Raw genomic sequence first — 27645 nt, forward strand, 5'->3', positions numbered from 1 at the left:
AATTGAACAATGAGAACACATGGACACAGGAAGGGGAACATCACACTCTGGGGACTGTTGTGGGGTGGGGGGAGGGGGGAGGGATAGCATTGGGAGATATACCTAATGCTAGATGACGAGTTAGTGGGTGCAGCGCACCAGCATGGCACATGTATACATATGTAACTAACCTGCACATTGCGCACATGTACCCTAAAACCTAAAGTATAATAATAATAAATTTTTAAAAAAAAGAAGCAAAAGAAAAAATATATATATAAAATTTAAAATTAGATAAGAAATAAAAAAAAAAAAAAGAAATTTTAGGGTGAATGATACTCACTTCTCAGAAGTATGTAGTGAATGAAAATAACAGTTAACCAAAGATGAAGTCCTGGGAACCAAGAAAGCTTAGGAGGTGAGAATGGGAAGGCGAGCCCACCAAGGAGAAAAAGGAATATTCAAAGTGAGGGAAAATTTAGAAAATTCAAACTGAGAAGAATTTGATATTGCGGTGGCCAGGACTACAGAGAGTATTTGAAGGAGAGCACAGCATAACAAAGTTCTGGCAAAAAAGGGACTGAGAAACATCTATTGGATTCCACCATTAGTGGGTAATTGGTGGATCTTAGCGAAAGCAGCCTTGGTGCTGTGGTGGAGGGGTGAAGGCAGATTGCGCTGGGGACTGTGATGAGAAAAAAAAGGCTGGTGATGAGTAGGACTCTAAGTCAAAGAAGATCTTTCGGAATGGGAGCCCTTCAAGCACGTATGTCAGTAGACAGCTTGCACCTTCCAAAAAGTAGCAATTAAGAATACAGGAAAGAGGAGAAAGTTAGGCTTCAGGAGTGGTGGGATCAAGGGCACAGGCAGAAGCATCAGTCTTAAGCCAAAAGGAGGCACACTTTCTCTGAGAGAGGAGGGAAGATTGAGTGTGTCCATCAGTGAATAGAGAAAGGCCTGGTCAGGGAAGGAGTTAGGAGCACTGACAGACTGGACTAGTCTTAAAGAAGATGGGGAAAAATGGACCAAAGAAAAGGGGATGATTTGCAGGAAACCTCAGGGCCCAACTATGCTTGTAGACTAGTTGGCCAGTTTGCAAAAGCTATGGTTTTCTTCTGTGATTCTTAGCAACCTAGTAGGTATGGGATGAGAAAAGACAGCTTGAGAATTAAGGGCTTTTTTGCTGAGCTAGTAGAGCAAGAGCTGGGAGGAAGGGGGAGAGTATGTAAAGAAATCAGGAATCAGGAAGAGCAGTTTAAGTCATCAACCACTACATCTGGGAAGGCAGTCAGGGTAGGAAGGATGCAAGGCTAAATTAGGATAGGGAAAATGGAAAGTTTGACATGCCAAAGAACTTTGTGATATAATGGTTATAGTGGACATACGTCCCAAGAGAGCTGAAAAGATGGAAGGTTGGGGTCAGAGAATGGGATGCTTAAAATTCGGAAGTGGATTTATTCCAAGGGATTGCAAGAACCAGACAGTGGTGTTGGCAGTAGGTATTTGGAGTAGAATGGAGGTGAGAGTCACTGGAGGCATGGTAGCTGGATTGCCTCCAAGGATTAGAGCAGGAGTTGGGGTGGAACAGTGGGTAGTGAGCTAAGTAACAAAAAATCTTCATTTACCAAGGGGTAGAAACCCAAATATCTATGAGTAACAGTGAGAAGGAAGAGCTGATGGTTGGGTACATGTTTGGCCTCTGAAGAACGTGAGCTTTCATAGGAGGATGGTCTAGAAGCAGCAGTGGGGAGCCAGGAGAATGTCACTTCCACACCCTGATTCCAGCCTCCTCCAGCCCAGGGACGCATGAGTGAGGTGTGAAAGTATAGGAAGACTCCATTAGCAGAGCCTGCAATGAAAAAAAGTCACCTCGGCCAGGCACGGTGGCTTATGCCTGTAATCCCAGCACTTTGGGAGGCCGAGGAGGGTGGATCACCCTCCTTGACTCCAGGATAGTCAAGAGATCGAGACTATCCTGGCCAACATGGTGAAATCCTGTCTCTATTGAAAATACAAAAAATTAGCCGGACGTGGTAGCAGGCGCCTGTAGTCCCAGCTACTCGGGAGGCTGAGGCAGGAGAATGGTGTGAACCCGGGAGGCCGAGCTTGCAGTGAGCCGAGATCGCGCCACTGCACTCCAGCCTGGGGGACAGAGCGAGACTCCGTCTCAAAAAAAAAAAAAAGAAAAGGAAAGAAAAGAAAAAAAGTCACCTCAGCGGAGAGAGAGCTTTCAGGAAGGCTGAATCATGGGAAGAAGTCTGCGGTGCCCCTCCCCCCACTCCAACCCGAGCAGGGCAGCAAAATGGAATCTAAAGGGCTCTCTCAAGTAGAGGCAGAGCTGAGCGCTGATTCTAGCCTCGGCTCCCTTGCCTTGAGACTTGAGTCAGTCATCTCACCTCTCAGGTCTTCCTCATATGCAGAATGTTCCTCATGTGCAAACTGGAGATGGTGACACCAACCTGGTCTTTCCACAGGAGTGTTAAAAGGATCAAATGAAAGAAGGGATATGGAATCATTTTGGAAACTAAATCGTTCCCCAGGTATGAGGGGAGTTACTGTTATTTTTATCTTCCCCAAGGCCCTGTTTCTGAGAAGAGTACTTTGTGATAGGCTGCCCTCCTGGCACTGGCCTCAGGTGGTACTGTTGTTCCCTAGGCATCTCCACTCTTCCTTGGAAACCCACCATGAGTCTGTCTGCCAGGTCATTGTATAAATCTCTTTACAGCCTGATGGTCTTCATTCGGCTGGCCCTAGAATTATTTGTCTTAAAGAATTTGGATGTTGAGTCTGTTTCCTCTCTTACTGCATTAACCAGGATGATTAGGCATGAGCTTGTTAGTTGGCCTCTTGTGGATGTGCCTCACCTGCCTTAGTCATGCTCAGACTGAGACAACAAGCCCTCCTTGAAGAGTAAGTGCCAGCCATACACATTGAGGGGCGATGGGGAGAGCTTTGCCATAGGCTGTCTGCAGAGGGAATAGGAAAAGACAGGGCAAGTCACTTCCTCTCTCTTTTCACCCCTCCCCTCTGAACTAAAGATGGTGATGACGCCTCCTTCAAGGGCTATTTTAAAGGTCAAATGAGTTGACAATGGTGGGGGTTCTTTATAGAATATTGTTCATATATCAGGTCACCTTTTTACCACTGCCACCCTGGTAGTTCATGCCACAGTGGTCACTCGCCTGGCTTATCATAATGGCCTCCTTTTTTTTTTTTTTTTTTTTTTTTTTAATAGTGTCTCTCACTGTGTCACCCAGGCTGGAGTACAGTGGCTCAATCATGGCTCACTGCAACCTCAACCTCCTGGGCTCAAGCGATCTTCCTCTCAAGCTGCCTTCCAAGTAGTTGGGACTGTAGGCATGCACCACCACACCCAGCTAATTTTTTGCAGAGACAGAGTTTCACCATGTTGCCCAGGCTGGTCTCAAATTCCTGGGCTCAAGCAGTCTGCCTGCCTCAGCCTCCCAGAGTGCTGGGATTATAGGCATGAGCCACTGTGCCTGGCCTAATAGCCTCCGTCTTTTTTTTTTTTTTTTTTGAGACAGAGTCTCACTCTGTTGCCCAGGCTGGAATGCAGTGGCGCAATCTCGGCTCACTGCAACTTCCGCCTCTTGGGTTCAAGCAATTCTCCTGCCTCAGCCTCCCGAGTAGCTGGGATTACAGGTGCCTGCCACTATGCCCTGCTAATTTTTTGTATTTTTAGTAGAGACGGGGTTTCACCATGTTGGCCAGGCTGGCCTCGAACTCCTGACCTCGTGATTTGCCCACCTCGGCCTCCCAAAGTGCTGCGATTACAGGCATGATCCTCCACGCCTGGCCAGTAGCCTTCTTCTTAACTGGTCTCTCCATGTCCCCCTGAAGTCTGTTACCAACATAGACAATGAGAGTGATCCTTCTTATTGCAAGTTGGTTCATGTAACTCCTGTGCTCAAAACCTACCTATTTCACTCAGAAAAGCAAGTGGTTTTCCATGGTGTACAGGGTCCTCTGTTATCTTCACTACCACTTCCCTCCTCTTCCTCAACACACACATCCATGCCTCTCAGTGTTATTTCACACCACTTTCTCCCTCATTCGCTTTGTTCTGACACACTGGCCTTCCTGCTAAATCCTACATGTGCTATTTGCTCTTCTGCCTCAAGGTCTTTGCTCAAATTTCATCATTTCGGAGACGTCTCTCCTAATCACCATATAAATTAGCAACTTCCTACCACCTGCCCTCATGGAGTTTATATTCTAATGGGAGTAGGCTGACAGACAAGCATATAAATATATAATAGTATTAAATATGTGGGTCGTCTTAGTCCATTTGGGCTGCTCTAACAAAGTACCATGAACTGGGTGGCTTATAAACAATAATTTATTTCTCACAGTCCTGGAGACTGGGAAGTCCAAGATCAAGGCAGCAGCAGATTTGGTGTCTGATGAGGACCCACTTCCTGGTTCATAGACAGCCATCTTCTCTCACTGTAACCTTGCACAGCCAAAGGGGCAAGGGAGCTCTCTGCACCATGTTTGATGAGAGTACTAATCTCATTCATGAGGGCTCTGCCCAGAGGTCCCACCTCATAATATATATTATCATGTGGGTGGGGAGGGGTAAGATTTCAACATGGGAATGTTGAGGGGATACATATTCAGTCAGTAGCATGTGTGTATTTATATATACTATCATATATATGTGTGTATAATATCATGTATGTATGTATATATGGTATCTAGCCTCTGATTAGAGGAATTATCTAAGATGGTCCAAGAAAGACACATTCTTGCATATACACTCTCTCCCCATATCTTCTCTCTGTTCTCCAAAGCCTCTCTGCACTTGGTTTCTCTCTCAGCATCACAGTAGACTTTTAAGACAGGGAGAAGTGACTGGCTCACAGAGCCCCCTCCAACTTTCCATCTATTAACACCTCCAAAAAGCCACTGGGATTTCTGTGACTCTAAGCAGCCCCTGCTGGCTCTAGCATACCTCTCCCCAGTGCCGAACTATAAGCTTGAAAAGACAATATGCTAGAATCTCTGCTCCAAAAGGAGCTGGGCTAGGCCAGGCCAAACAAAGTGTACTTTGACTTTTTAGGCCCGGGACCCAGAATGAAGGCAAATGGGAGGAGATTCTTAGCCTTTGCAGGAGAGAGTTAAATATTAGGCCCTTCTACTTTAACAGGTGTGTGTGTGTGGTGGTTGGGGGCGGGGTGGTTGTTTGTTTATTGTTTGTTTTTGAGACAGGGTCTTACTCTGTTACCCAGGCTGGAGTGCAGTGGTATGATCATAGCTCACTGTTAACCTTGAATTCCTGGACTAAAGCCATCCTCACACCTCAGCTTCCTGAATAGCTGGGACTATTGGTGCATACCACCACACCCAGCTGATTTTTTTACTTGTTTTGTAGAGACAGGGTCTCGAAATGTTGCCCAGGCTGGTCTCAAACTCCTGGCCTCAAGCGATCCTCCTGCCTTGGCCGCCCAAAGTGCTGGGATTACAGCGTGAACCACTGCACTCAGTGTACAGGTGTGTGTTAGCTCTGCCACTTGGTAGTTTGCAACAAGGCATCTCTGGATGCTGTAGATACAGACGTGAGCAAGGGAAGGACCCTGCCTCAATAGAGACATAGTCTGGTTGGAGAGAAAGAAAAATATACAAGTAACTATTATCTGTGATCATTATTTATCTAACAGATGTGTTCGAACATCTACTGTGGCAGACCAGGCACTCTTTTATGTGTCAGCAACATAGCAAGGAACAAGAGAGAGCTTATATTGTATAGGGAGGAGACAGATAAGAAACATAAAATAAATGAGTCCATGAAATTATTTTAGGTAACGATATGTACTGTGCGGGGGTGGGGGGAAACTAGGGTAATTGGATTGTAAAGAACTGTGTGGGGAATTGAGTATTTTTACTATGAGATCAGGGAAGGCCTCTCTGTGGAATCAATATTTGAGGTAAGAACCAAATGTTGAGAAGGAGTCAGGCATGAAAAGATTTGGGAAAAGAACATTCCAGACACAGGAAATTGCATGTCAGAGGATAAATGCTTGACTTGTTCAAGAAGCAGAAAGAAGGCTAGTGTGTTTGAAGCACGGCAAGTAAGGGGTAAGTTGCGGGCAGGGGTTGCAGAGTGAAATGAGGCCGAAGGTAGGAAGGCTCAGCTGATGGAGTACCTCATAGATGCTGGCAAGCACAGGAAGGAGTTCAGATTTCATTTCATATGCAAAGGGAGGCCACTGCATTGAGTTTTTAGAAGGGGTTGACATGGTTCAATTACTGCTCTTTTGTTTTTTGTTTTTGTTTTTTTTGAGACAGGGTCTCGCTCTGTCACCCATGCTGGACTGCAATGGCGCGATCACAGCTCACTGCAGCCTGGAACTCCTGGGATCAAATGATCTCCTGCCTCAGGCTTCTGAGTAGCTAGGACTACAAGCATGTGCCACCATACCAGCTAATTTTTAAAAATTTTTTATAGAGATGGGGTTCTTGCTTTGTTGCCCAAGCTGGTCTTGAACTCCTGGGCTCAAGCAGTCCTCCCGTGTCAGTATCCCAAAGTGCTGGGATTATAGGCATGAGCCATGATGCCCAGCCTAATTATTGCTTTTTAAAGGTTCCTTTACTGCTTCATGGAGAATAGAGATTACTAGCGTGGTGTGATGGGGGAAAATGGGTACAGAATGATCTGTAACCAAGAATATACTAAATCCTTTGTGAGACCATTTATTTCAGTATTAGACCAGAAAAGTTTCATAAAGGAACTGATCCTTGAAGCCGAGACCTGCTTAGCTAAGTTGGAGTTTGCCCAAAGAAAATTAAAAATTGAAGGGAGAGATGGGGACAGATTCCAAGCAGAGAGAATAAAACCTGTAAAAGATCTCTGACAGATGATAGTCAAAATACAGAGATCCCAAATCCCACAGGGGAAACAGGAGGCGTTTTATCTGAGTCAAAATTGAGATGAAAGCTCCAAGCAAAACACTAAATTAACATTGAGATTCCTGGCAGCCAAAGCAAAAACTTCTGTGGCCGGGCACGGTGGTTCACACCTGTAATCCCAGCACTTTGAGAGGCCGAGGCAGGCAGATCACTTGAGGTCAGGAATTCAAGACCAGCCGGGCCAACATGGTGAAACCCCATCTCTACTAATAATATAAAAATTACTGCATGCCTGTAATCCCAACTACTCAGGAGGCTGAGGCAGGACAATTGCTTGAACCTGGGAGGTAGAAGTTGCAGTGAGCTGAGATGGCGCCACTGCACTCCAGCCCCTGGGTGACAGAGCGAGACTCCATCTCAAAGAAACAAAAAAACCAGCTTCTGCCTTAGTGTATCAGGCTGTAATGAGGTCACCTATTCTCCAGGCCTTGGAAAAGAATCCAGGGTATTTTTTGCCCACGTGCCAAGGATTTGTCTCTAATCTTACCAGGCTACGAGTCTCTCTAGAAATGGTCCCCCAGAGCCAAGGCAAAAACAGCCCCACTCACCAGGCCCCCCAGGCACCCAAATAGTCCCCTTACCATGTTGGTACCACTGTCTCAGGTTTGGGCTGAATCATAGCCTCAATGCAAAATTTCTACTGGCCATTTCCAAAAATCAGATCTACCCTTAAAAAACAAAGATTTGGCTTTCCCTTTGTGAGGAAATGCTTCCCTCCCCCAGCTATCTCCAGTTCCTCAGCTCATGGTCTAGCACTACTGTGAGCATCACCTGGAAGACCACTGAGATGTGCCAAGGAGAGTGGTGGGGATTTACAAACCAGTCCCCGCCCTTTATGGTAGGTGCCCTCCTGTCCTGCAGGGTCGGACCGATACCTGGAGAGCCGGGATGCCTCTCGACTGAGTGGCCGGGACCCCTCCTCATGGACGGTCGAGGACGTGATGCAGTTTGTCCGGGAAGCTGATCCTCAGCTTGGACCCCATGCTGACCTGTTTCGCAAACACGTAGGTGCCACTGCCTGACCTCTCAGTAGGAACATGTGTGGAGAGCCTCACCTGGTGGGGACAATAGGAGATGTTTGGGGAGGAGGGATGCTTAGAGACAAAGGTTGAGGAGAACAGGTAGGCTTCAGCATCACAGCAGGTTAACTGGACTCCATGTGGCGGGCACTTCCCAGGATGGCCTATAATCAGAACCTGGGGTGGTCAGACCAACCAGGACTCTGATGGTGCCTCCCTTCCACTTCTGCCCACCTCCCCACCCCCCAGGAGATCGATGGCAAGGCCCTGCTGCTGCTGCGCAGTGACATGATGATGAAGTACATGGGCCTGAAGCTGGGGCCTGCGCTCAAGCTCTCCTACCACATTGACCGGCTGAAGCAGGGCAAGTTCTGAACCAGGAGAGGCAGCCTAGACAACCAAGTGGCAGCAGGTGGGGGCATTCTTCTAGGAATAAGGGGCATCAGCCCACCCCAGGCACCTCAGTGGGGTTCCGGGCCACCTCAGGACTCCAAGAGGCTGTGTGGAGCCACCACTCCTAGCCACAGCTGCCATGATAAGTCCTTCCATGAAGGACTGAGGAGGGAGAGTGGGGGTCCAGGGCTGGTGCTGCTCTTCCCGCAGCTCTGCCGGGGATCTAAGGTCCCTCTATTTATTTCTCAAGCCTGGCTGGCCTCTCACCAGGAGTTTAGGCTGAATGCCTTCCAAGTGATGGAGGAAAAGGTCAACTCTGTCCTGGTCTTGCTGTGGCACCCCATCGCCCCACAGCTCCTACCTTCTCACCAGATTCCCCTGAATCCAAACTCGTGGTGCAAACCTCTGCCTTTTTTACAAAAAGATCTTATTGTTAATTTATTGTTTCTGACACTTGGGCAAACCCTGTAGTTAATACTCCTCCCACACTAGACACTGGGTTTCAGGAGGAGGGAGACTGCCCTGCCTTGGTCCCAGAGAGGCCCTCTCCAGATAGGCGTGGCCCCTCTTCAGAGGATACTACCCTAGGGCACTTTCTCTTTGAGGTGGAGAGACCCATAAAGCCTTGACCACATCACTCCATATGGGGAGGAGAAGGATCCCTGTCACCTTCTCCTCTCTTCACGGGGCCGTTTTGCAGCCCTAGGCCTCATCTGTGGGAAGGGAGTCCCTGGCTCATACTGCCCCCACCACAGCTCCTTGCCCTGGCCAGAACTGCTGTCGAAGAAGATCAGGCCGGAAGGCCAAGAAGGCGCCAAGGGGGATGGAAGGGCGGGTTTTCCAGGCTGGAGTCGGTTCCACCCACTCTCCTGTCCATATGCTTCCTTGTAAGCAAGTCAGCAGCACAGCTACTCACGCTGCCATCTGGACTTATTTTATGTCAATCTGTTTATAAATAAAAACCAATATAGATACCAGTGTCTTTTTAATCAGTTAACAGCCAAATCACTATGCATTCATTGGACCAGTCATTCCCCTTCTCTTGGTCTTAGTTTTCTCATACATAAAACGAGGCCGAGCACGCTGGCTCATGCCTGTAATCCCAGCACTTTGGGAGGCCAAGGTGGGAGGATCTCTTGAGCTCAGGAGTTTGAGACCAGCCTGGGCAACACGGTGAAACCCCAGCTCTACAAAAAAAATACAAAAATTAGCCTGCTGTGGTGGCGCACACCTGTAGTCCCAGCTGCTTGGGGAGCCGAGGTGAGGGGATGGCTTGAGCCTAGGAGATTGAGGCTGCAGTGAGCCGTGTTCGCACCACTGTACTCCAGCCTAGGTGACAATTTGAGACCCTGTCTCAAATAAAAAAAAATGGAGAGCTTGGAAAAAATGATTCCTAAGCGTCCTTCTAATTCCAGCAGTCCCTAAAGAACAGGTGGTCTTCCGAATGCCCACCAGAGCCCCAGCATCACATAGGCCCCTTGGAATGTGAGTATGTGAATCCAGTCTCCACCCTCAAAGGGCTTTGCTCTGGTGCAGCTAGACAGTAGTAAGCACAGCAGCTATGCAAAGCCAGAGCAGGAGGGAGCAATCTTAGGTCAGCAACTCCTAGGAGCCTCAGTGGCTGGGCATATCCTCACCCATATAGGGTGGGGAAAGATGCAGGCCAGCCCAGCCAGGTCAGGCCTGCACTGTACCCCTTGTGCTGACCAGGGGCCAGCCACACAACTCCAGGGCCACACGTGTTTATAATTGGAGTATAGGGTTTGCAGGAGGAAGAGAAGGCATAGGGGAGCAGCAGGTCAGTGCAGTATAACCTGATAATAACAACCACCAACACTTTTATATCACTGTGTGCCACACGAGCTGCTTACATGAATTAGAACTATCTCACTTAACTATTCACAACAAACCCATTTTATGGATAAGGAAACTTAAGCTCAGGTCACACAGGCAGGAAGTGCCAAAGTAGGCATTTGACTGCAAGGCTGAGGTTCTAGCCAGCCCACCTATGTGCCAGGAAGCTTTGGGTGGGTCATTTCCTTTCTTTGGGCCCATCTGGCTATGGGGTATTTGCATGAGGAGACTTGTGAAGGCCCTTCCAGCTTTCACCAGTGACAAGTTCCAATATCATAACTTACTTACAATATATTTTCTACTTGGCCACTATAAGGTTCTAACCATGGTCACTGTGAAATAGTCAGGGTCAAGGCTGCCAAACAAGTTGACAAGGCCCTCATTTTCTACCAACTCCTTGACACTGGGATTTTTTTTTTTTTTTTTTTTTTTTTTTGACAGCGTCTCTGTCGCCCAGGCTGGAGTGCAGTGGCATGATCTCGGCTCCCTGCAACCTCCGCCTCCCGAGTTCAAGTGATTCTCATGCCTCAGCCTCCCAAGTAGCTGCGACTACAGGCACACACCACCATTCCTGGCTAATTTTTGTAGTTTTAGTAGAGTTTCACCATGTTGGCCAGGCTAGTCTCGAACTCCTGACCTCAAGTGATCCGCCTGCCTTGGCCTCACAAAGTGCTGGGATTACAGGCCTGAGCCACCGCACCCGGCCAACACTGGGATCTTGTAGACTGTGCTGTTCATTCAGGGTATTCCCAATGAGCACCTTGCTGAACCTTAAGAACAAACTTCTAGATGTGACCCTCAAGACACAGAGACTAAAGGTGACACTGGCATATGTAGGCAGGCCAGACATGCTGCAAAGCTGGGCACCCACCCCACCTTACCCTCTTCGCCAAGAGTATGTAACCTCCTACTGAGCATTGTTGTGAGAACTCATTGTGCTGAGTTGTTTTTGTATACTATCCCATTGAAACCTCACAACAGTCCTATAGTATAACTACTGTTTCCCTATCTTACAGGTGCTTAGAGAGGTTAATTCCATAGCTGTTAAGGGGTACATGTCCTACTGCCTGCAACTCCCTCCCGTGGGCCTTTGTCTCAGATCCAGCTACCATTCAGACTCAAGACCCCTGCAGGCTACACTGGGCATGTCATTAACTTTGAAGGCTGTCAGACAGGAAATGGCCTGGCTGCAGAGCAGCGGGAAGCAGCCCTCTTCAGGGGAGGAGGGCAGTCCTCACAGAGCCTCCGGTCATCAGGAGTTATTCTCCTTGGTTGCCCAGGTGACAGCTCAGGTACAAGGGAATGAGACACATCAGGGAGAAGGGGTTGGTTCACTGTGGCTTAGAGGCATCATTCCCCAAAGGAGCTCATATCTTTTTGAACAACTCAATAGGCATAGCTTTCAGGGACCCCATAAGCCACATACCCAATTGAGTCATTCCACATAGGACGCCCAACCTTATGGCTTTTTAACAAGTGTTTATAGTTCACACAGAAAACTCCAAGTGCAGATAATTTACAATTAGGAATCATGTTTACCATAAGTAATGTTGCACTGAAACAGCTAACATACTTTTATCTGGTTTCCAGACAAAAAGAACTAGAAAGGTAACCAAATGTCAAGTTCTGCAGGAAGGGAGAGGATTATTCACGTTGCCATAACCTCTGGGGTCAAAATTAAATGTTTAAGAAGAAAGAAAAAAAACCCTCAACTTTGGAAATTGTTTCAAAAGCCAAAAGCCTTCTAATAGTGACCCAGAATCATTAAAAGCACTTGAACTGGCCTCAAACCCAGTGCACACATGCTGCAGTGTTGGAGAGGCCACTCCATGAACCCCAGCAGTCCAGTAGCCCACCAGGTGGAAAGGCACAGGTGACAGAGGTCTCATGGCATCAGCTTCATGTGCTCACCCTCAATGCTGGGACAAGGAGATGACACTGACTTTGTGCTGAGCTCAGGAGGGAAACACCAAACACTTTGGGAGGTAACAGAGATCTAGGCCCCACCTAAGGCTGAATCCACGGGAGAGTGGGGCATTTTTCTGGAACACTCTGCCCTCCCCAGCCGTGGCTCCACCCTGCCTGCTGGCCGTGGACTGCATTGTCCAGACACTCTTTGTGGGGGTCTTATGGGACTCCTTAAGATCGATCCCTGAGGTGTAGCAATGGTGGGCCAAATGGACACTGTTCCTGCCCTCACACTGGTGCCACACTCCCTCGTTGGGAAGAGCCTGAAGGTGAATCACCCCTCCTTCTTTACCACCAAAACAAAAAGTGTGGGAAACCTTGAGAAGAGGGTCCCGACACTTCTTCCCTCAGCACAGCTTTTTGCAGCCTCTTTACCTAAGTACCCTGAGTCACTGGACATGGTCTTGCCACCACATTCCATCAGGGCAGCGCCACAGCTTCCAGCCTCCAGCCCAGAGGCAGTCACAGCCGAGCATCAGAAATGTGGCTCTGTGCCTACAGTGCCAAAGCCACTGCAGGTGCTCACAGAGGCTGGCAGCCCACAGTACCCAGGGCACAGACACTAGGCTGGAGCCACTCAAGTCAAAGATTCTCTGCAGTAACTGGGGCTGGGCCCTGTCCGAAGCCAGGTGGGGATCTACAGGCTGGAGGCAGCACACTAGGGGAGGGCTTGAGACCGAGGGAGGCTGGAGTGATGTGGGTCCCAGGACCTGGAAAGCTGTGTTTGTAACTCTCCTCCCCAGAGTTCGCTCTTCTTGATCATCCTTGTTTTCTCCTGCACCTGGCTGGGCTCATTCCTCTTCCCTATCCCTCTGCCCCTTGACTGGCCTACCTGGGCAAACAGCACAGATTGTGAAGTGGGAGCTGTGGGGAAGAGGGGATGGCATCCCCGCTGTGGGTTCAGGGATTGTGGCCATGTGGGCCACCCAGTGGACACTGTCCAGATAACATGAAAAGAGGCCGTCCGCAGCGGCTCAGCTCTCTGCCCCTCATCTTTGGGCCCCACCTCACATTCATAAAGAGGCTTAAATTCTAGGGTTTTTTCCTCCAGTTCAAGATGAGGTTTGCCAGTGAGGTCACAGACATCCAGCAAGAGGGTTAACGGGGCTGCTTATCCCCCCACTCGGAACCCACCACTTCAAGCTGCCTGCAGAGCACCTATACTTTCTAATACTATTACCTAATACTAGAGAGCCAGAGACACTGTAAGTAACCTTGTTATCTTATATTTATGTATTTAAAAGATGGTTCATAAATGTATTTAGTGCTTACCATGAAAGACAATTTTTACCCCCATCTCCAAAAAGAAGTAGAACTGATATTCAGCTCACAAGAAGGCTGTTAAAGGCACCAGAGAAATACATGATGCAGTGGCTTAAAGAGACTGCCAGGAAGAGTGGAGAAAGTTGCTGCACTCAAGTCAATTTGGGAAATTTCATGCAGAACAGCCACCCAACTCATTTGTTCAAGGCCTCTAGGTAAGTAGGGAGAACGCCTCTGGTCATGTTCAGGTGTTTGGTCTGTCAAGGTGCCTCTCCTGGACAGCTATTTCTGCACAGTTCAACACGACTTGAGTTGGCCACCTCAAAACAGTTATAGCCTCAGTTGCTGTGAGGGCACCTCATGGATGACAGAGGCAAGAAAGGCTTGAGGGAGAGGGGTTGAGGCAGGGGGAGCTTGGAGCCGTCATTCTCTAACCCTAAGAGCTGTGGACACAGAGCCTAGCCCAACCTGGCTGCTGCCCGGGCGGGCAAGGAGAGGGCACCGAACGCACTCTCCCCAGAGCCTCGCACTGCCACCAGTTGAGGCCTGCGCCCCTCTCTTCCCCGCACACCATAGCCTCTTTAGCTCTACCCAAACTACTGCCTCACCCCCTAGGAAACAAACATTTGGTAACATCTTCAGAAAGGCTGCTTTCAAGGAAGGCAGCTTCTCTACGCTGTCAAACAGCTTCCTTAGTTGAAGCATCTAACTGTGGCACCATCCTTACTGCCCCCAATTGGGGCTTCCAGAAGCAGTGTGGGCAAGTGCTGCCAGCCTTCTGCAGAATGATGAGCACTGGTCAGTCCTGTGCTGATCAAGACTGTGTGTCACCCATGTCTTGGTTTCTCAAACAGCAGGTAACAACCTCATCTTCCCAAAGAGATAGCTATGCCTGACCTATTTTTCAGGGCTCTTCTGGACAGCAGCCTCTGTCTCCAGCACAGAGAAGGGCCTGGAGTCAGAGGGAGCCCTGGAGCCCACCATGTGCCTCCTGCTCCATCTTGGGAGCAGCTGGGCCCTGTCAGTACTCAGTAGAGCCTGGGATTGGTGACTAAAAAGGGAGGTAGAGGCTTTAGGCAGCAGCGCTGAAAGAGGTGGCAACAGGTGACCTGCATGGGAACTGGGGCCTGAAGAGACATCGCTGAGGGGGAAGTGTCTTCAGCTCTCAAATTCTGGAAGCTGTCAGGGGAAGGGAGTCCCACAGCCAAGCTGCATGGTGGGTGGGCTGCTGGGTCTGCTTCCAGTGTGTGGTGGGACCCACAGGGAACTGAGTTTTCCTGTTTGATTTCCCACACCCGGCCTGCCTGTGGCTGGCCAAGAAGGCATTGTTGAACCTCATGAGATCACAGAGGTAGCTGTGCAGGCCCCACCCACTTCCTATAACCCTGGTTCTGGCCGTCCCTGTGCCAAGCCTCCAAGTGCCCTGAGAGCTACCGGCCAGGGGTCGGGGGTTATGGGAGCTCAGGGCAGGCATGTCCCATGCTCCCGCGGGAGCCACCAAGACATGAAGGTCATAGGCCTCTCCTCTCCTCCTCTTCCTGTTTGACCTGAATGCCCCCAGGCCAAGTGCCTCAAGAATTCCATCTGAGAAGATGCAGGCTGGGTGTGTGGGGAGCAGTAGAGGGGCCGGTGTGTGCTCATATGTGCACAGCTCAGGACAGAGGCTCCCTGGACTTGGGGCGGGGGGCACTAGGGCCCCAACGCTAACCCTCGTTCTGCCCTGTTGACCTCTGCTCTCTGGACCAAAAATGGAGGACTCAGTCTAGACTAGTTCTTAGGGTCTAGGAGCCCCCTTAAGTTATATGTTTATATGCAAAGGCCATTTTTCTGAGAGGCCATAGCTTTCATCAGTGTGCCAAAAAGCGTGAGATCCTCTGCTCTAAAAGCCTCTGCCCCAGCGCTGCCTAGTTTCAGAGTCCCCGATGGCCTCACATGGGGAGCAGGCAGAGAAGCTGCAATGGGGCCACCAGCCAGTCCTCAGAGTCCTGGGTTAAGGCCTCTTCTCCAGGAGGCCCTGTTTAAAGGTTTTCTCTGTTGCCTGGAGGCAGGAGTGACCTTCTGGTAGGCAGGAAACCCTGAGGGTACCAAGGAGGCCCCTAGCCTGTGGGTTGGGGAGGGAAGACAGGACCCCTGGGGCCACTGAAATGGTGGAGCTCTGAGACCTGAGTTCTGGTCCCTTCTGCCACTCTTTGGGCAGATCCCCTGTCTTCCCACAGGCCCTGTGTCTTGCTCAGTCCACCTGACTCTGCTTTCTCATCCTAGGCCTCAGGTGGGTGGCAGGCCCTTTCCTGCTTGCCCTCTGCCCTCCCTCTCTCTGGCCCTGCCCAGTCTCTGCCAATCTGTGTGCCTCCCAGGAGCCGGGACACTCCCTGAGTCCTCTGGGAGCCCTTAAGCCACACTGAGAACACAGACCCTGGGAGAAGCAGCCAGCAGTGAGGAATCCTGGAACCCCTTCCCAGGGAGAGCCTTCCCATGATGCCCATGAAGAGATCAGTGCAAACACAGGTGTCAGAGCCCTTCATGGAGTCCTGGGGTGAGGAGTCCCTGCCGGAGCTACCCGCAGAGCAGTCCCAGACGGAGTACTCTGACCTCGAGGAGGCTCCCTCGGCGCACACTCTCTATGTGGGCCATCTGAACCCCCAGTTCTCGGTGCCGGTGCTTGCCTGCCTGCTGCGAGACACCCTGGAGCGGCTGGAGATGCCGGTGGCGCGGGAGCACATTGAAGTGGTGAGGCGGCCGCGGAAGGCCTATGCACTGGTGCAGGTGACTGTCCGCAGGGACACCCTGGCCTCCCTCCCCTGGCGCCTGCAGACGGCCCTGGAGGAGCACCTAATCCTCAAGGAGCTGGCAGCCCGTGGGAAGGAGCTGCTGTTGAGTGAGGCCCAAGGGCCCTTCAGCCACAGAGAGGTAAGTGGGACTTTTCCCAAGCAAGCTCCAAAGCCTCACCCCAAGGGAGAGCCTCTGAGTGGGAGTGGCCTGCAGAGTGGGGACGGAGGGGTGTCTCTGGGGAAGCAGGAACAAATCTGCAAACTTGGGGGCTGCTACTCAAATGACCATGGCTTGCGGCTGGTACTGCCAGCTTTCTCTGGGAAAAACAGAGTTTGCCTCAAGCCCGATGCTCGCGTGAAGAAAGGCCACGAGGGGACCTCCTCTCCTTAGGTCCTTTTACATTCCAGCCTCTGGGCCTGGGAGACCCTAGAAGACACAGGGGCCCTGATTTTCTCCTCGGCCCAACTCATTTGTTCAATTGACAAACATGAACACCCCACCCGCTCTGTGCCAAGAGTAAGGCAGGGATGAGAGGCCCAGCCAGGCCCCCAAGAAGCCCTGCATCTGTGGCCAGAGCTGGACAGCCACCCACAGAGCTGCAAGGTGGCTGCGCTCAGAGCTGTGAGAGGACACAGGAAGGTTTGCCCTGCTCTCTGGGGACAGATTCACAGGGGAAGTGAAATCCAGGCCGGGACTTAGGGAGTTGGACAGGCACTTGCAAGGAAGGACATTCCAGGCAAGGGACACAATATGCAGAGGAACCTGGGGGCTTAGAGGGAGTGTCATGTCTGCAGAAGGGCAAACCATTTGGTGTCCCTGGAGCTCCCACTAAAGGCTGCAGGGGGTGCTAAGGAAGGAAGTTGGGCCAGAAGGTAGGGTAGGGGCCAGGTCACCAAGGCTATCATCCAAGGCAAGGCTGAACCACTGGCTTTATTGGGTGGGACATGGGACGTTAGGATAGGTCACTCCATGAGACAGGTCATTTTGGTTTCTTTTGGTGTGAAAATGATGGTGTTTAAACTGTTGCAGAACTAAAAGGCTCTGTGGCTTACATTTCAACTCAATTTCACATTTGTATGAAGTTTATCCCGTTTCTAAGACTGATAAATTCATCTTCTCTGGGGAGCTGCAGGACTGGTAGGGAGGTGCCTCGGTCTCCTCACCCCAACCCACGCTCATGAAAGGATTGTGAGGAGTAACAATCTGCCTTGAAGTTAGCGTCACTAAGGAGGGTTGGCCAGGCGCGGTGGCTCACGCTTGTAATCCCAGGACTTTGGGAGGCCGAGGCGGGCGGATCACGAGGTCAGGAGATCGAGACCACAGTGAAACCCCGTCTCTACTAAAAATACAAAAAAATTAGCCAGGTGTGGTGGCGGGCACCTGTAGTCCCAGCTACTCTGGAGGCTGAGGCAGGAGAATGGCTTGAACCAGGAGGCGGAGCTTGCAGTAAGCCGAGATCACACCACTGCACTCCAGCCTGGGTGACAGAGCGAGACTCTGTCTCAAAAAAAAAAAGGAGGGTTGACAGGAAAAGGTGAGCCTGGAAGCAGGGAGGTCAGGGAGGGGCTGGCTGGGGAGGCCCAGACTAGGAAGTGGCCCCGAGGAGGCTCACACCGAGCCCTCGAGCACAGCCCAAACCATGAAAGGAGATTCAGGAGACGCAGAAGAAACTGGGGATTAGGGCGGACTTGTCAATAGCCCAGAAAGTAGTGGGCAAAGGTTTGAGATCAGGAAGTGGGTAGGGTACCTGGGAGTCCCTCTCCATTCAGGGTGCTGCAGCTCTGTCACAGGGTGCTGAGATACCTGCTAGAATGATCTGGTTCTGGGCCTCAGGGGCCTGTCTGCAACCCAAGTAAGAAAAAATGGGCCCACACGTGTCCCAGCACCCAGCCCTGGGAAGCAGAAATCTCTTCTTCCCCACCAGGCATCCCACAGCTCACCTGGGAAGGGCCCAGCTTGGCAGGGAAAGGAGCGCTGACTGGAACCCTCGATTCAGCAGGGTTTCCTGCCTCGGCTGCAGGAGGCGGGGCAGAACTGGGCCCCTCGGCCTGGTGAGGGGCATCAGGATGTCCGTAAGAGTCAGGCTGCAGCAGGGGCCTGACTGGGGGTTCTTGCAGTCCTTCTCAAGGTCAGGGCTCCCATTTTCTGGCTGGACCCATACACTCATTCTTGACTCCCACCCTAGGAGGAGGAGGAGGACAGTGGCCTGAGCCCCGGCCCCAGCCCAGGCTCTGGTGTCCCGCTGCCCATCTGGCCTACACACACGCTGCCTGATAGGCCCCAGGCCCGGCAGCTGCAGAGCTGCCAGGGCCGGCCCAGCGGCGTGTGCTCCGACAGTGCCATTGTGCACCAGCAGATCGTGGGCACGGACCAGCTCTTCCAGGGTGCCTTCCTGGGCAGCGAGACCCGCAATATGGAGTTCAAGCGGGGTAGCGGCGAGTACCTCAGCCTGGCCTTCAAGCACCACGTGCGGCGCTACGTGTGCGCCTTCCTCAACAGCGAAGGCGGCAGCCTGCTCGTGGGAGTAGAGGACAGCGGCCTGGTGCAGGGCATCCGCTGCAGCCACCGTGACGAGGACCGCGCACGCCTGCTGGTGGACTCCATCCTGCAGGGCTTCAAGCCTCAGATCTTTCCCGATGCCTACACTCTCACCTTCATCCCTGTGATCAGTACCTCGGAGACCAGTGTCCCCCTCAAGGTGAGCCTGCAGGACAGGAGGGCCTCTGGGCCTGTCATCTGTCATCACTCAATAAGACGATGGCCTGCGCTCCTGCCAGGCAGTGCTGGGGCAGGGACGGGACTGAGGGCCACAGGAGAAGAGGCTGGGGATGGCCCCTGTGCCAGCCCTGCTGGCCTGCCCTGTGGAATCAGCGAGCAATGCTGAGCAGCCTGGCAGGATGGGGGCTGCCGACCGTGAGGGGCGGCGCCTCCAGAGCTGCTGTTGCCCCTACCAAGGTGATCCGCCTGACCGTGCACACCCCCAAGGCCCAGAGCCAGCCGCAACTCTACCAGACAGACCAGGGGGAGGTGTTTCTGCGGCGCGACGGGAGCATCCAGGGCCCACTGTCCGCCAGCGCCATCCAGGAGTGGTGCAGGCAGGTACGGAAGCTGAGGCCAGTGGGTGGGGTGGGGCGGAGCTGAACCCAGGCCCCTTCAGCCACCCACTGAGCAGCCCAGGGCAAGCCACCATGGTTCCCTGGCTCCTGCATCACCCCGTTTAACCCAAGGGGTTGGAATACAATCACACCACATCCCATGCTCCACGGGTAGGTGGCTGGTGGGAAGAAAGAGGCCCAAGCCCTCTCCTTTTAAAAATCTATGCAGTGGCCGGGCGCGGTGGCTCATGCCTATAATCCCAGCACTTTAGGAGGATGAGGCGAACAGATCACAAGGTCAGGAGTTCGAGACCAGCCTGGCCAATATGATGAACCCTTGTCTCTACTAAAAATACAAAAATTAGCCGGGCATGGTGGCGGGCGCCTGTAGTTCCAAATACTCGAGAGGCTGAGGCAGGAGAATCGATCGAATCTGGGAGGCAGAGATTGCAGTGAGCCGAGATCGCACCACTGCACTCCAGCCTGGGTGACAGAGCCAGACTCCATCTCAAAAAAAAAAAAAAAAAAAAAAAAAATTCTATGCAGTATCCCCCTTTCAGGGGTGCCTGAAACCCCTCACCCTCTACTTGGGCAGTTAACGCACTCAATCTTGAGTGAGTGAGGGAGCAGGGAGGTTGAAATGTTGAGATGTCACCAGAAAACCCCAAGGACTATACACTGCATTTTAGGGGAGGCCCTAAAGCAGCAGAGGGGGCAGGACACAGTCCCAAGGAAGAGCTTTTTCAAGAGGGAAACAAGGGAGAATGGAGGACAAGGGACCAACAGTGAGGAGGGACATGGCCTGCCCAACATGGAGGAGGCTCCCTTCCATGGTTGGCAGCCGGCAGCTTCCCTCAGGCTGACATGGTTGAAGGTGTTAGCAGGCCGAGGGGCCTGACTTTTCCCCTAGCTGAGAAAGCTCCCAGGCTCCCGGGCTTTGCCTTCCTCCCTCAGTTCGGCCCCAGGTGGAGGACGGACAGGCCCGAGACCAGGCGGGCTTGGCCACATGCTTTTCCCGTGTCCCCTCAGAGGTGGCTGGTGGAGCTGGGCAAGCTGGAAGAGAGGGTGAAGGCGCTGACGATGGAGAAGGAGCAGCTCCAGCAGCAGCTGCAGCAGCACGGGCCTGTGTCCTGCACCTGCTGTGTCCTGTGAGGGCCCTGGGGAGCAGGCAGGATGGCATGGCGCTCTCCATCTGAGACCCAGGGATTTCCTGTTTGAGTGTAAGGCCGACCAGTAAAGCCCATGCGGGCCGCTGAGAGGCGGACAGGGACTCCTTCAACATGGCACATGAGCAGGCGCCCATGTGGCTTCAACCCTGACAGACCCATCTGTGTAGCCAAGAAACTGCTCTCAGCCCTGTCCCCAAATGACCTTACTTTTAGAAATAATGTGTAAAACCCTGCCCAGAGCTCCCCTAGGGCTGAGCTATAAGGGATTGTCCTTCTCCCTAAAATGCTCATTTGGCCCAGGCTGAGGTCTGTGACTCCAGTTGGCTAGACAGTGTCAGAAAAGAATCTGTCATCTCAGGAAAGCCCCTCACAGATGGCGAGGCATATTTGGTGACTGTCGTTACAGGGCAAGAGGCCACCCTGCAGCCCCTACCCCTGATTTGCTGGAACTTGTGACTGTCAAAGCTCCATTAATAAATTACATGCACCTGGGACAAGAATGGTTCTTTCTAGGACACTGGGTCAGCCGGTCACATGCTGCACGGTCATGAGTCCCCAGGCCCAGCCCACCTCTGTCCAGGAGGCAGAGGACAGACCTGCAAGGGCAGGGAGCCCAGCCCCTCAGACTCCAGTCCAGCTCTGTCTCAGCTCTGTCTTAAAGACCAGGGGCCGTGGGGCAAAGTGCTGTGCCTCTGTGCTTCAGTTTCTTCATCTATAAGACAGTGACAATGGCCAGGGGCATCTTGTCACCATCGGGCCAGTGCCCTGTGTCTACGCCAGCTGTGGCACAGAGCAGCACCTCACACTAAGGGTCTCAGTTCCTTTCCAAGACTCCTCTGGTCCAGTAAGACCGTTAGCTTAAAACAAAAAAAACCAGACTCCTCCAGCTGCTTCCTGCCTCTAGCCATTTCTCCTGCTGTCTCCACCAGCCGAGCCAGAGGCTGTAAAGCCAGAGTCTGATCACACTCATGCCGCACCTGCGCCCATAGCCCTCCAAATTCTTCAAGAGCAAAGCCCAAACCTGATGGCCTACATGTTTCTCCACCACCTAGCCCACCCAACCTCAATGTCTTCCGCCCCTTGTGCAAGCCACTTCAGCCACGCCGGCCAACTTGTTTCATTTGCACTCCTGCCTCGGGGCCTCTGCGCTAGAAAGCAGCCTATTTCCTTTCCTCTCCACCTTCAAGTCCATGCTTAATTTCCCACCCACCCTATTTTAAAGACACCACCTCCCAGCACTGCCACTCCCCTGCTCACTTCCACCCTTGGTCTCCATCTATGAACTGCCACACTCTGTAGCTTATATTTGGTGCTTCCCCCACTGAATACCTGCTCTGGGGGACAGGAGTTTGGGTATGGCTGGCATATGGTAGACACCCAATAAATACCTGCTGGTGAGACAATTAAGGATACTCCTAAATTTGGGGTCTGAGCCACCAGAAAATCACCAAACCTTGTTGAACAGGGTATTTCACAGGACTGGTGTTCCATATGATACACTTCAGTTGATCCCCTAAAACTTGAAGCCCCTGGCCACATCCACAGCAGACACAGATGAGAACTTTGGAACCCCCAGCCCCTCCACTCACCAGCCAGGTGACATCTCCTGGGTGATCACAACTGCTCTGAGACCTGGTTTTCCCACTTAGCAAAGAGCACACAACCCCTGCCTCGGCTGCCATTCATGCTGGTTCTGGGGACCAATGTGATCACGGACACCTATATGGTGGCAGGTTACCAAACTCCTGCTGCTCACCTCCCGAGCTGCCCCAAGGTCACCAAGACTGTTTGAAAACTATACAAATGTGTTACTCAAGAAGGAGGAGTGGCATTTCTGAGCACCTTCCACGGTCCAGGTACCATGCTAAATGCTAGTCCAGGCACCACAATCCTCGGAAATGTTTTCAGGGGGAAAACAGCAGATTTCTACAAAGGAACGGTGAAGTCAGGCTTCAGCCCAGCTGCTCCAGACTGCTAAGAACTGCCCAGATCCTCTGGACTGAAGGGAAGTTCCCTGGACTGAAGGAAGTTACTGAAGGGAAGTTACACATAGCTGTGCCTATTGTTAGGTCACATTAAGAAAGGAATGAGGAATGTGACCAGCTTTCCTCCCCACGAGGGAGAAGCCTCCGGGGACGGGTCAGTAAACACTGGGCACAGGTTGCCCTCCTGTAAATCCAGCTTCAGCCCTATCCTGTCTGCCACAGCCAACGTGGCGGGGCTGCTCGGGCTTTGCAAGCCCTGGAGAGCCATCTGGGATCTCTTTTTTCGGAAACCTTACATATGTGGCCAGCACTTGACAACTGATCAGCCAAAGTGATCTTAAACGTAGGGGCAGCAACTTAAATTACTGGGAGGCTTTTTCACACCACTCGCACACCCAGCCATTGTGGGGAGCCATGATGTCAACAACGGGCGTGTCAGACCCTCAGTTTGGGGAATGTTTGAAAAAAAACGGGCCAGACGTGGTGGCTCACGCCTGTAATCCCAGCACTTTGGGAGGCTGAGATGAGCAGATCATGACCAGCCTGGCCAACATAGTGAAACCCCATCTCTACTAAAAATACAAAAAAATTAGACGGGCGGGGTGGCAGGCACCTGTAATCCCAGCTACTTGGGAAGCTGAGGCAAGTAGAATCACTTGAACCTGGGAGGTGGAGGCAACAGTGAGCCAAGATCACACCACTGCACTCCAGCCCAGGCAACAGTGTGAGACTCCATCTCAAAAAAAAAAAAAAAAAAAAAAAAAAAAAAAAAAGACTATTGAGCAGGTGCAATGGCTCATGCCTATAATCCCTGCACTATGGGAGGATCGCCTGAGGCCAGGCGTTCAAGACCAGCCTGGCCAACACAGCGAGACCCTCTCTATTAAAAAAAAAAAAATTTTTTTTAATTAGCTGGGCGTGGTGATGTGAACCTGTAGTCCCAGCTACTTGGAAGGCTGAGGCGGAAGGATCTTATGAGCCCAGGAGGTCTGCAGCAAGCCGTGCTTATGCCACTGCACTCCAGCCTGGGCAACAGAGTGAGACCCTGACTCAAAAAAATAAATAAATAAATAAATAAAATTTAAAATGAAGACAATCTCCTGGTACCACCAGGTGGGAGAAGAGGTTAGAATCATGCTCAATCAGCCACGTTCAAAGTACCATAACAAGCAGTTCTGCTGGTGAAGACAGTCTGGCCCGCTGCTCACTGGCTGTGTATATGGGGTACCCACATCCAGTGCCTGGCAGAAGAAAGGACCACCTTCCTAAACAATGCTTATCCCTCCCCTTTCTCAGTCATAGATAGCACCATAATAGCACCCATGCACCTTTTCATCTCGCTCTACATGCTGAGAACCTGTATTTGAAGCTTTATGAAAAACTCTGGTTCCTATTAAAAAGAAAGCCTCATTTCTTAGTTTTTAAACAAACTCTCAGGTTGTCTGCTGACTCAAGGCTGCTCACCTGCAGGAGCACCCGGCACTGACAATTCAGCTGACTGCACACAGGCACGCCAGCACCATGCTCAGATGCTTCCCATCTGGCCAATGACATAGAGAGAATGAGAAGCAAAGCATGTCTCTTGTTCTGCATTATTGATTTATTTCTTAAGTTAGAGTACACATTGAGTCTGGCCAGAATATAGTGGCACGTAGCTGTGCCTATTGCTAGGTCACATTAAGAAAGTAACTTCATATTGCCCTTTCAACTGCAGTAACACCAACCTGGAAGAAAAATGGACCCTCCAGTCAAAGCTGTCTATATATGAGAGGGTTTTAGAGGAAGTTTCCCCAAAAGATTCTTTGTTCTGTAAGTGACCCCTTGATGCAAGGAGTGTTTCCCAGCCCTAGAAATAGGAAGCGCAGCCACAGGCATGGGGATTTTAAAATCACGCTTCAGAGACAGACATCTTGGTGTTTCATGTTGACACCAAACTGATCATCCCTTTGGATGAGGACCAGCCACAGTTGGCACTGAGAATCCCCCCAACTCAGGGCAGTATAGAGATTTTGTCTCTGGTTTCATGGCTTAGTGGCAAGCAACACCCTGAGGTTCCCAGCACCAAGTGTTCAAATCCTAGCTAAAATCCTCTCTCCATGCTCGGTAAGTCCATGTGGCACACTTTATAACGGTCTAGGTATCCAAGGGAAAGCGACAGGCAACGCGCTAGCATCTGCAATGACGCGAGGTAGCTGAGAAACAAGGTGACCGATGGGGCACTCTGCAGCCTCACCCACCATCGGTTCCCATCGCGATGTTCTGCCGCAACTCAAGAACTGCAAGGAGAGTGTCACGCAACAGGCAGACACCACGGAGGAGCCAGTACACATGATGGGACATGCAAGTGACAAGTTTCCCAAATACCTTTCCGCATAATAAAATAATCTTAATAAAAACATAATTTAAAGAAAGTGTCCAAAGCCGAGTGTAAAGTCAGAGCTGTAAACTCTACCCAAGTTTGAAGGGTCTCTTGAAGAATCATCCCTGTTTAAAAGAAAAAAAAAAAGTGGGAATTATATGATGTACATTAAAGTAGAAAAGTTAGAATTTCTAGTCAGCTGCCATGGGAAACTAAGCCTGTTTTTCATGGCAGAGCAGTAGAAGGAGCCCACCGGGAATAATAAGACGCTAAATTTATAATTCCTACAGAATCAGACCTTTTCAAGACCTCACATATCGACTTCTACAACCACCCAATGCAAGCATTCTTTCTCCACAGCACCTCGTAAACAGTGTCACTAACGGGCAATTCTCCACTTGCGAGGCAGTCAGAAATTCCATGTAACTGACCAAATATCTGCCTCCTTCACTGGTAACATTTCTTGTTGTATCAGCTCCTTAGACTGTGAAACAGCCTATAGCAAACTCCCTGGTCAGGGGATTAATGAGTCCATCCGTGTTAAACGCTTACCTAGCACACAGGCCCTCCTCCTGATACTAACTTCTCATGCCTACCCACCACCTACTTAGGCTATGCCAGGACAGGGGGTCAACCAGCCAAGGCAGGAGAGGAAACAGCTGGGATCAGCAAGTCAGACCGGCACTGATCCAGCACCAGAGGCCCACTGGTGATGAACACACGGTGCGCAGGATTCAGGGAGGTCTCCCTGCCCAGGCGTTAGGGCAGGAGCGGTGGGACCACACACCCATACCCCTGGTTCTCCTTCCAGACCCCAGATGACTGACACTCCCTCATTTGATACCTCACCAGCAGAATGCGTACTTCTGCGAACACAGTCCACACAGTTATCTTAAAGGACATTTACGTTCCGTGGCAGTGCCCACAGTTATTGCACTTTATGAACCTACAAATCCTGTCACTTAATAGACAAACATTCGACATCTATTTGGCAATTGTTCCAACTTTGAAGGAATTCCAGAATAAGCAGCAATCAACAAAAAAATGTTCTCTAAGCAGTGTCAGTTTTAAAGTACTTCCTGATGAAAACCTGAGGCTCTGCAGAAATGACAAGTGCCACATTGTTGTATCTGTCCCTTCCTTCAAGATGTCCAAAATTCACAGCTACATCAAACAACAGGTTCTAAGAATTCAGACCCTCCCCTCCCCCGTCCCAGAACTGGTCAGACTGGCACCAGAATGTAGTAATCAGTATTGAGACAACTGCCCAGTGACCGTGCTCCCCAAGCTGTCATCCCCAGGGCAGGACTGGGAGGTGCAATGCAACTTGGAGGAAGGACTGCCCATTTGATACCCACACTGACCTCACTACTTTCTTTCTTTTCTCTCTCAACCTTTGGATTATATTCAAGACCTCACCACTTTCATTCCTGGCAGATAAAAATTTTCAGCCCTAAACTTCCATGATAATTCTTGCAATCGCAGTGTGTTATCACCATGTTTTTAAAAACTAAAACTTTAAAGTACCACTTACGCTACAAGATCAGTCATGATTTATTGATGGAAACTTCAGTTCGGTGATTTCAGAGTCAGGGGAGCTGCTTCCACTTCTGTCACTATAGGTGTCCCTGTAGAATTCAGATGGTTTATGCATCATCTCCCACCAAAAACTCACTTTACGTCCCTGTTTTTGTAACCACGGTTCCTACAGGGACACTTGCCTGCACATGGCAGGAATCACAAAGACTGTTTGCTACATAATATATTTAACATGAAACTGCAGAAGGATTTCCTTCTTCCAGCTACAAAAGATATACATTCCATTTATACTTCAGTCACACACCCTACCACCAACTCTGAGTACTGGTTCTGGATAAAGGTGGCAATGGGACATAAACCTACCCGGGTTGTGGCTTACTTCCCAGGAAAAACTAGTTCCCCTTAACATGGGCCAGAGTGTCCTACGCCAAGTGTGATCTGGTCAGCACCACCAGAGCTCAGATGCTGCAGAAAGGGGGACCTGGCCAATATGCCAGGGAAGCACCGTGAGAAAGCTCCGGGAAAGGAGAGGAAACTTTCGCCCCAGGCGCCTGTGGCTTTTTTTTCTTATGACTGACTGTGACGTGTTGCTGTAATGAATCAGCGACCACCTAAAGGACTAGAGAAGACGAATGGATTACTGAAGCAAAGAGTGCGCCTACCTGGGCGAGAGCCTGCAGCCTTTCTGGAGGTAATGTGAGAGCCGCCCCACAGAAGCCAGAAGGAGGCCAAAGTATGGTGGGGAGGGCTTGATAGGTCTGGACAGGAACTCAGGGTGGTACTGAACCCCAACAAAAAAGGGATGATCTGAAATAGAGATCCAAAAGAAACAGCTTCATTGTGAAGGTTATGCACAAAGTGTAAAAGAACAAAATCTGCTTAAATGTTTCATGTTTCCATAGGCCCTAAAATAATTTGAAAATGACTTTCTCATTTGAATCTAGGTGAAGGTAACCTCAAACCATGAGTGATCTGACACCCTTTCTCCAGCACTGTTTGTGCTGTCCCCTCCTGGCTGAAGGTCTCCTGTCCAGGGTCCCACCCAAGACCCTGGCTCCCAGGATTTCTGTAGACTGAGTCTTGCAGTTCAGGAGAGGGCTGAAGTGGCTTTAGTACCAACTCCAAGCATTTTGGAGGAGAAACTGTGGCCAGAAGTTAAATGGCTCCCTGAGGAAGGCCATGTACCAGAAAGAACTTTCTAGAGTCCAGACCCCACGTTTATCAAGACCCCTTCCCTCATGAGACAGTGCTGCTTCCTAATTCTGTTAGGTCAGGAGCAACAAGATAACATTTTTATATTTTCCCATACGCCAAGAAAACTTC

General features: G+C 50.8%; 3 protein-coding genes across 34 annotated transcripts in view; 2 read left to right on the forward strand and 1 right to left on the reverse strand.

Annotated features, from left to right (window-relative positions):
* Window positions 1-9295, forward strand: part of SCMH1 (Scm polycomb group protein homolog 1) — a 243372-nt gene extending 234077 nt beyond the window's left edge. For 14 of the 24 annotated variants that reach the window (XM_063713120.1, XM_054537348.2, XM_063713119.1 and 11 more), the window contains 3 exons: window positions 2454-2519; window positions 7771-7913; window positions 8178-9295. In XM_063713120.1, coding sequence (XP_063569190.1) covers window positions 2454-2519; window positions 7771-7913; window positions 8178-8303 — 335 coding nt within the window. In that variant the 3' untranslated portion in view covers window positions 8304-9295. Of the gene's footprint in view, window positions 1-2382; window positions 2520-7751; window positions 7914-8177 lie in introns of those variants that run through there. The other 10 variants (XM_063713085.1, XM_063713121.1, XM_024254599.3 and 7 more) reach the window with 6 other exon arrangements.
* A 1321-nt stretch (window positions 9296-10616) lies between these two features.
* On the forward strand, window positions 10617-23158 carry SLFNL1 (schlafen like 1). Of its 5 annotated transcripts, none has more exons than XM_054537393.2 (5): window positions 10617-15467; window positions 15669-16313; window positions 18361-18873; window positions 19131-19274; window positions 20300-23158. In XM_054537393.2, exons 2-5 carry the CDS (start codon window positions 15879-15881, stop codon window positions 20420-20422), a joined length of 1215 nt encoding a protein of 404 aa, XP_054393368.1. In that variant the 5' UTR covers window positions 10617-15467; window positions 15669-15878; the 3' UTR covers window positions 20423-23158. The 5 variants fall into 5 exon arrangements, with proteins under 5 accessions (XP_054393368.1, XP_054393356.1, XP_054393365.1 ...); XM_054537381.2 differs by having other exon boundaries at window positions 10617-15009; XM_054537390.2 differs by having other exon boundaries at window positions 10617-14916.
* An 846-nt stretch (window positions 23159-24004) lies between these two features.
* CTPS1 (CTP synthase 1) overlaps window positions 24005-27645 on the reverse strand; it is a 32970-nt gene continuing 29329 nt past the window's right edge. For 4 of the 5 annotated variants that reach the window (XM_002810978.6, XM_009251850.4, XM_009251852.4 and 1 more), the window contains exons 17-19: window positions 26985-27129; window positions 26318-26411; window positions 24005-24908 (exon numbers count right to left, since the gene is read on the reverse strand). In XM_002810978.6, coding sequence (XP_002811024.4) covers window positions 26327-26411; window positions 26985-27129 — 230 coding nt within the window. In that variant the 3' untranslated portion in view covers window positions 24005-24908; window positions 26318-26326. Of the gene's footprint in view, window positions 24909-26313; window positions 26412-26984; window positions 27130-27645 lie in introns of those variants that run through there. The other variant, XM_063713131.1, reaches the window with a different exon arrangement.

Source organism: Pongo abelii, chromosome 1 (assembly GCF_028885655.2).
Source record: "Pongo abelii isolate AG06213 chromosome 1, NHGRI_mPonAbe1-v2.0_pri, whole genome shotgun sequence".
Lineage (NCBI taxonomy): Eukaryota > Metazoa > Chordata > Mammalia > Primates > Hominidae > Pongo > Pongo abelii.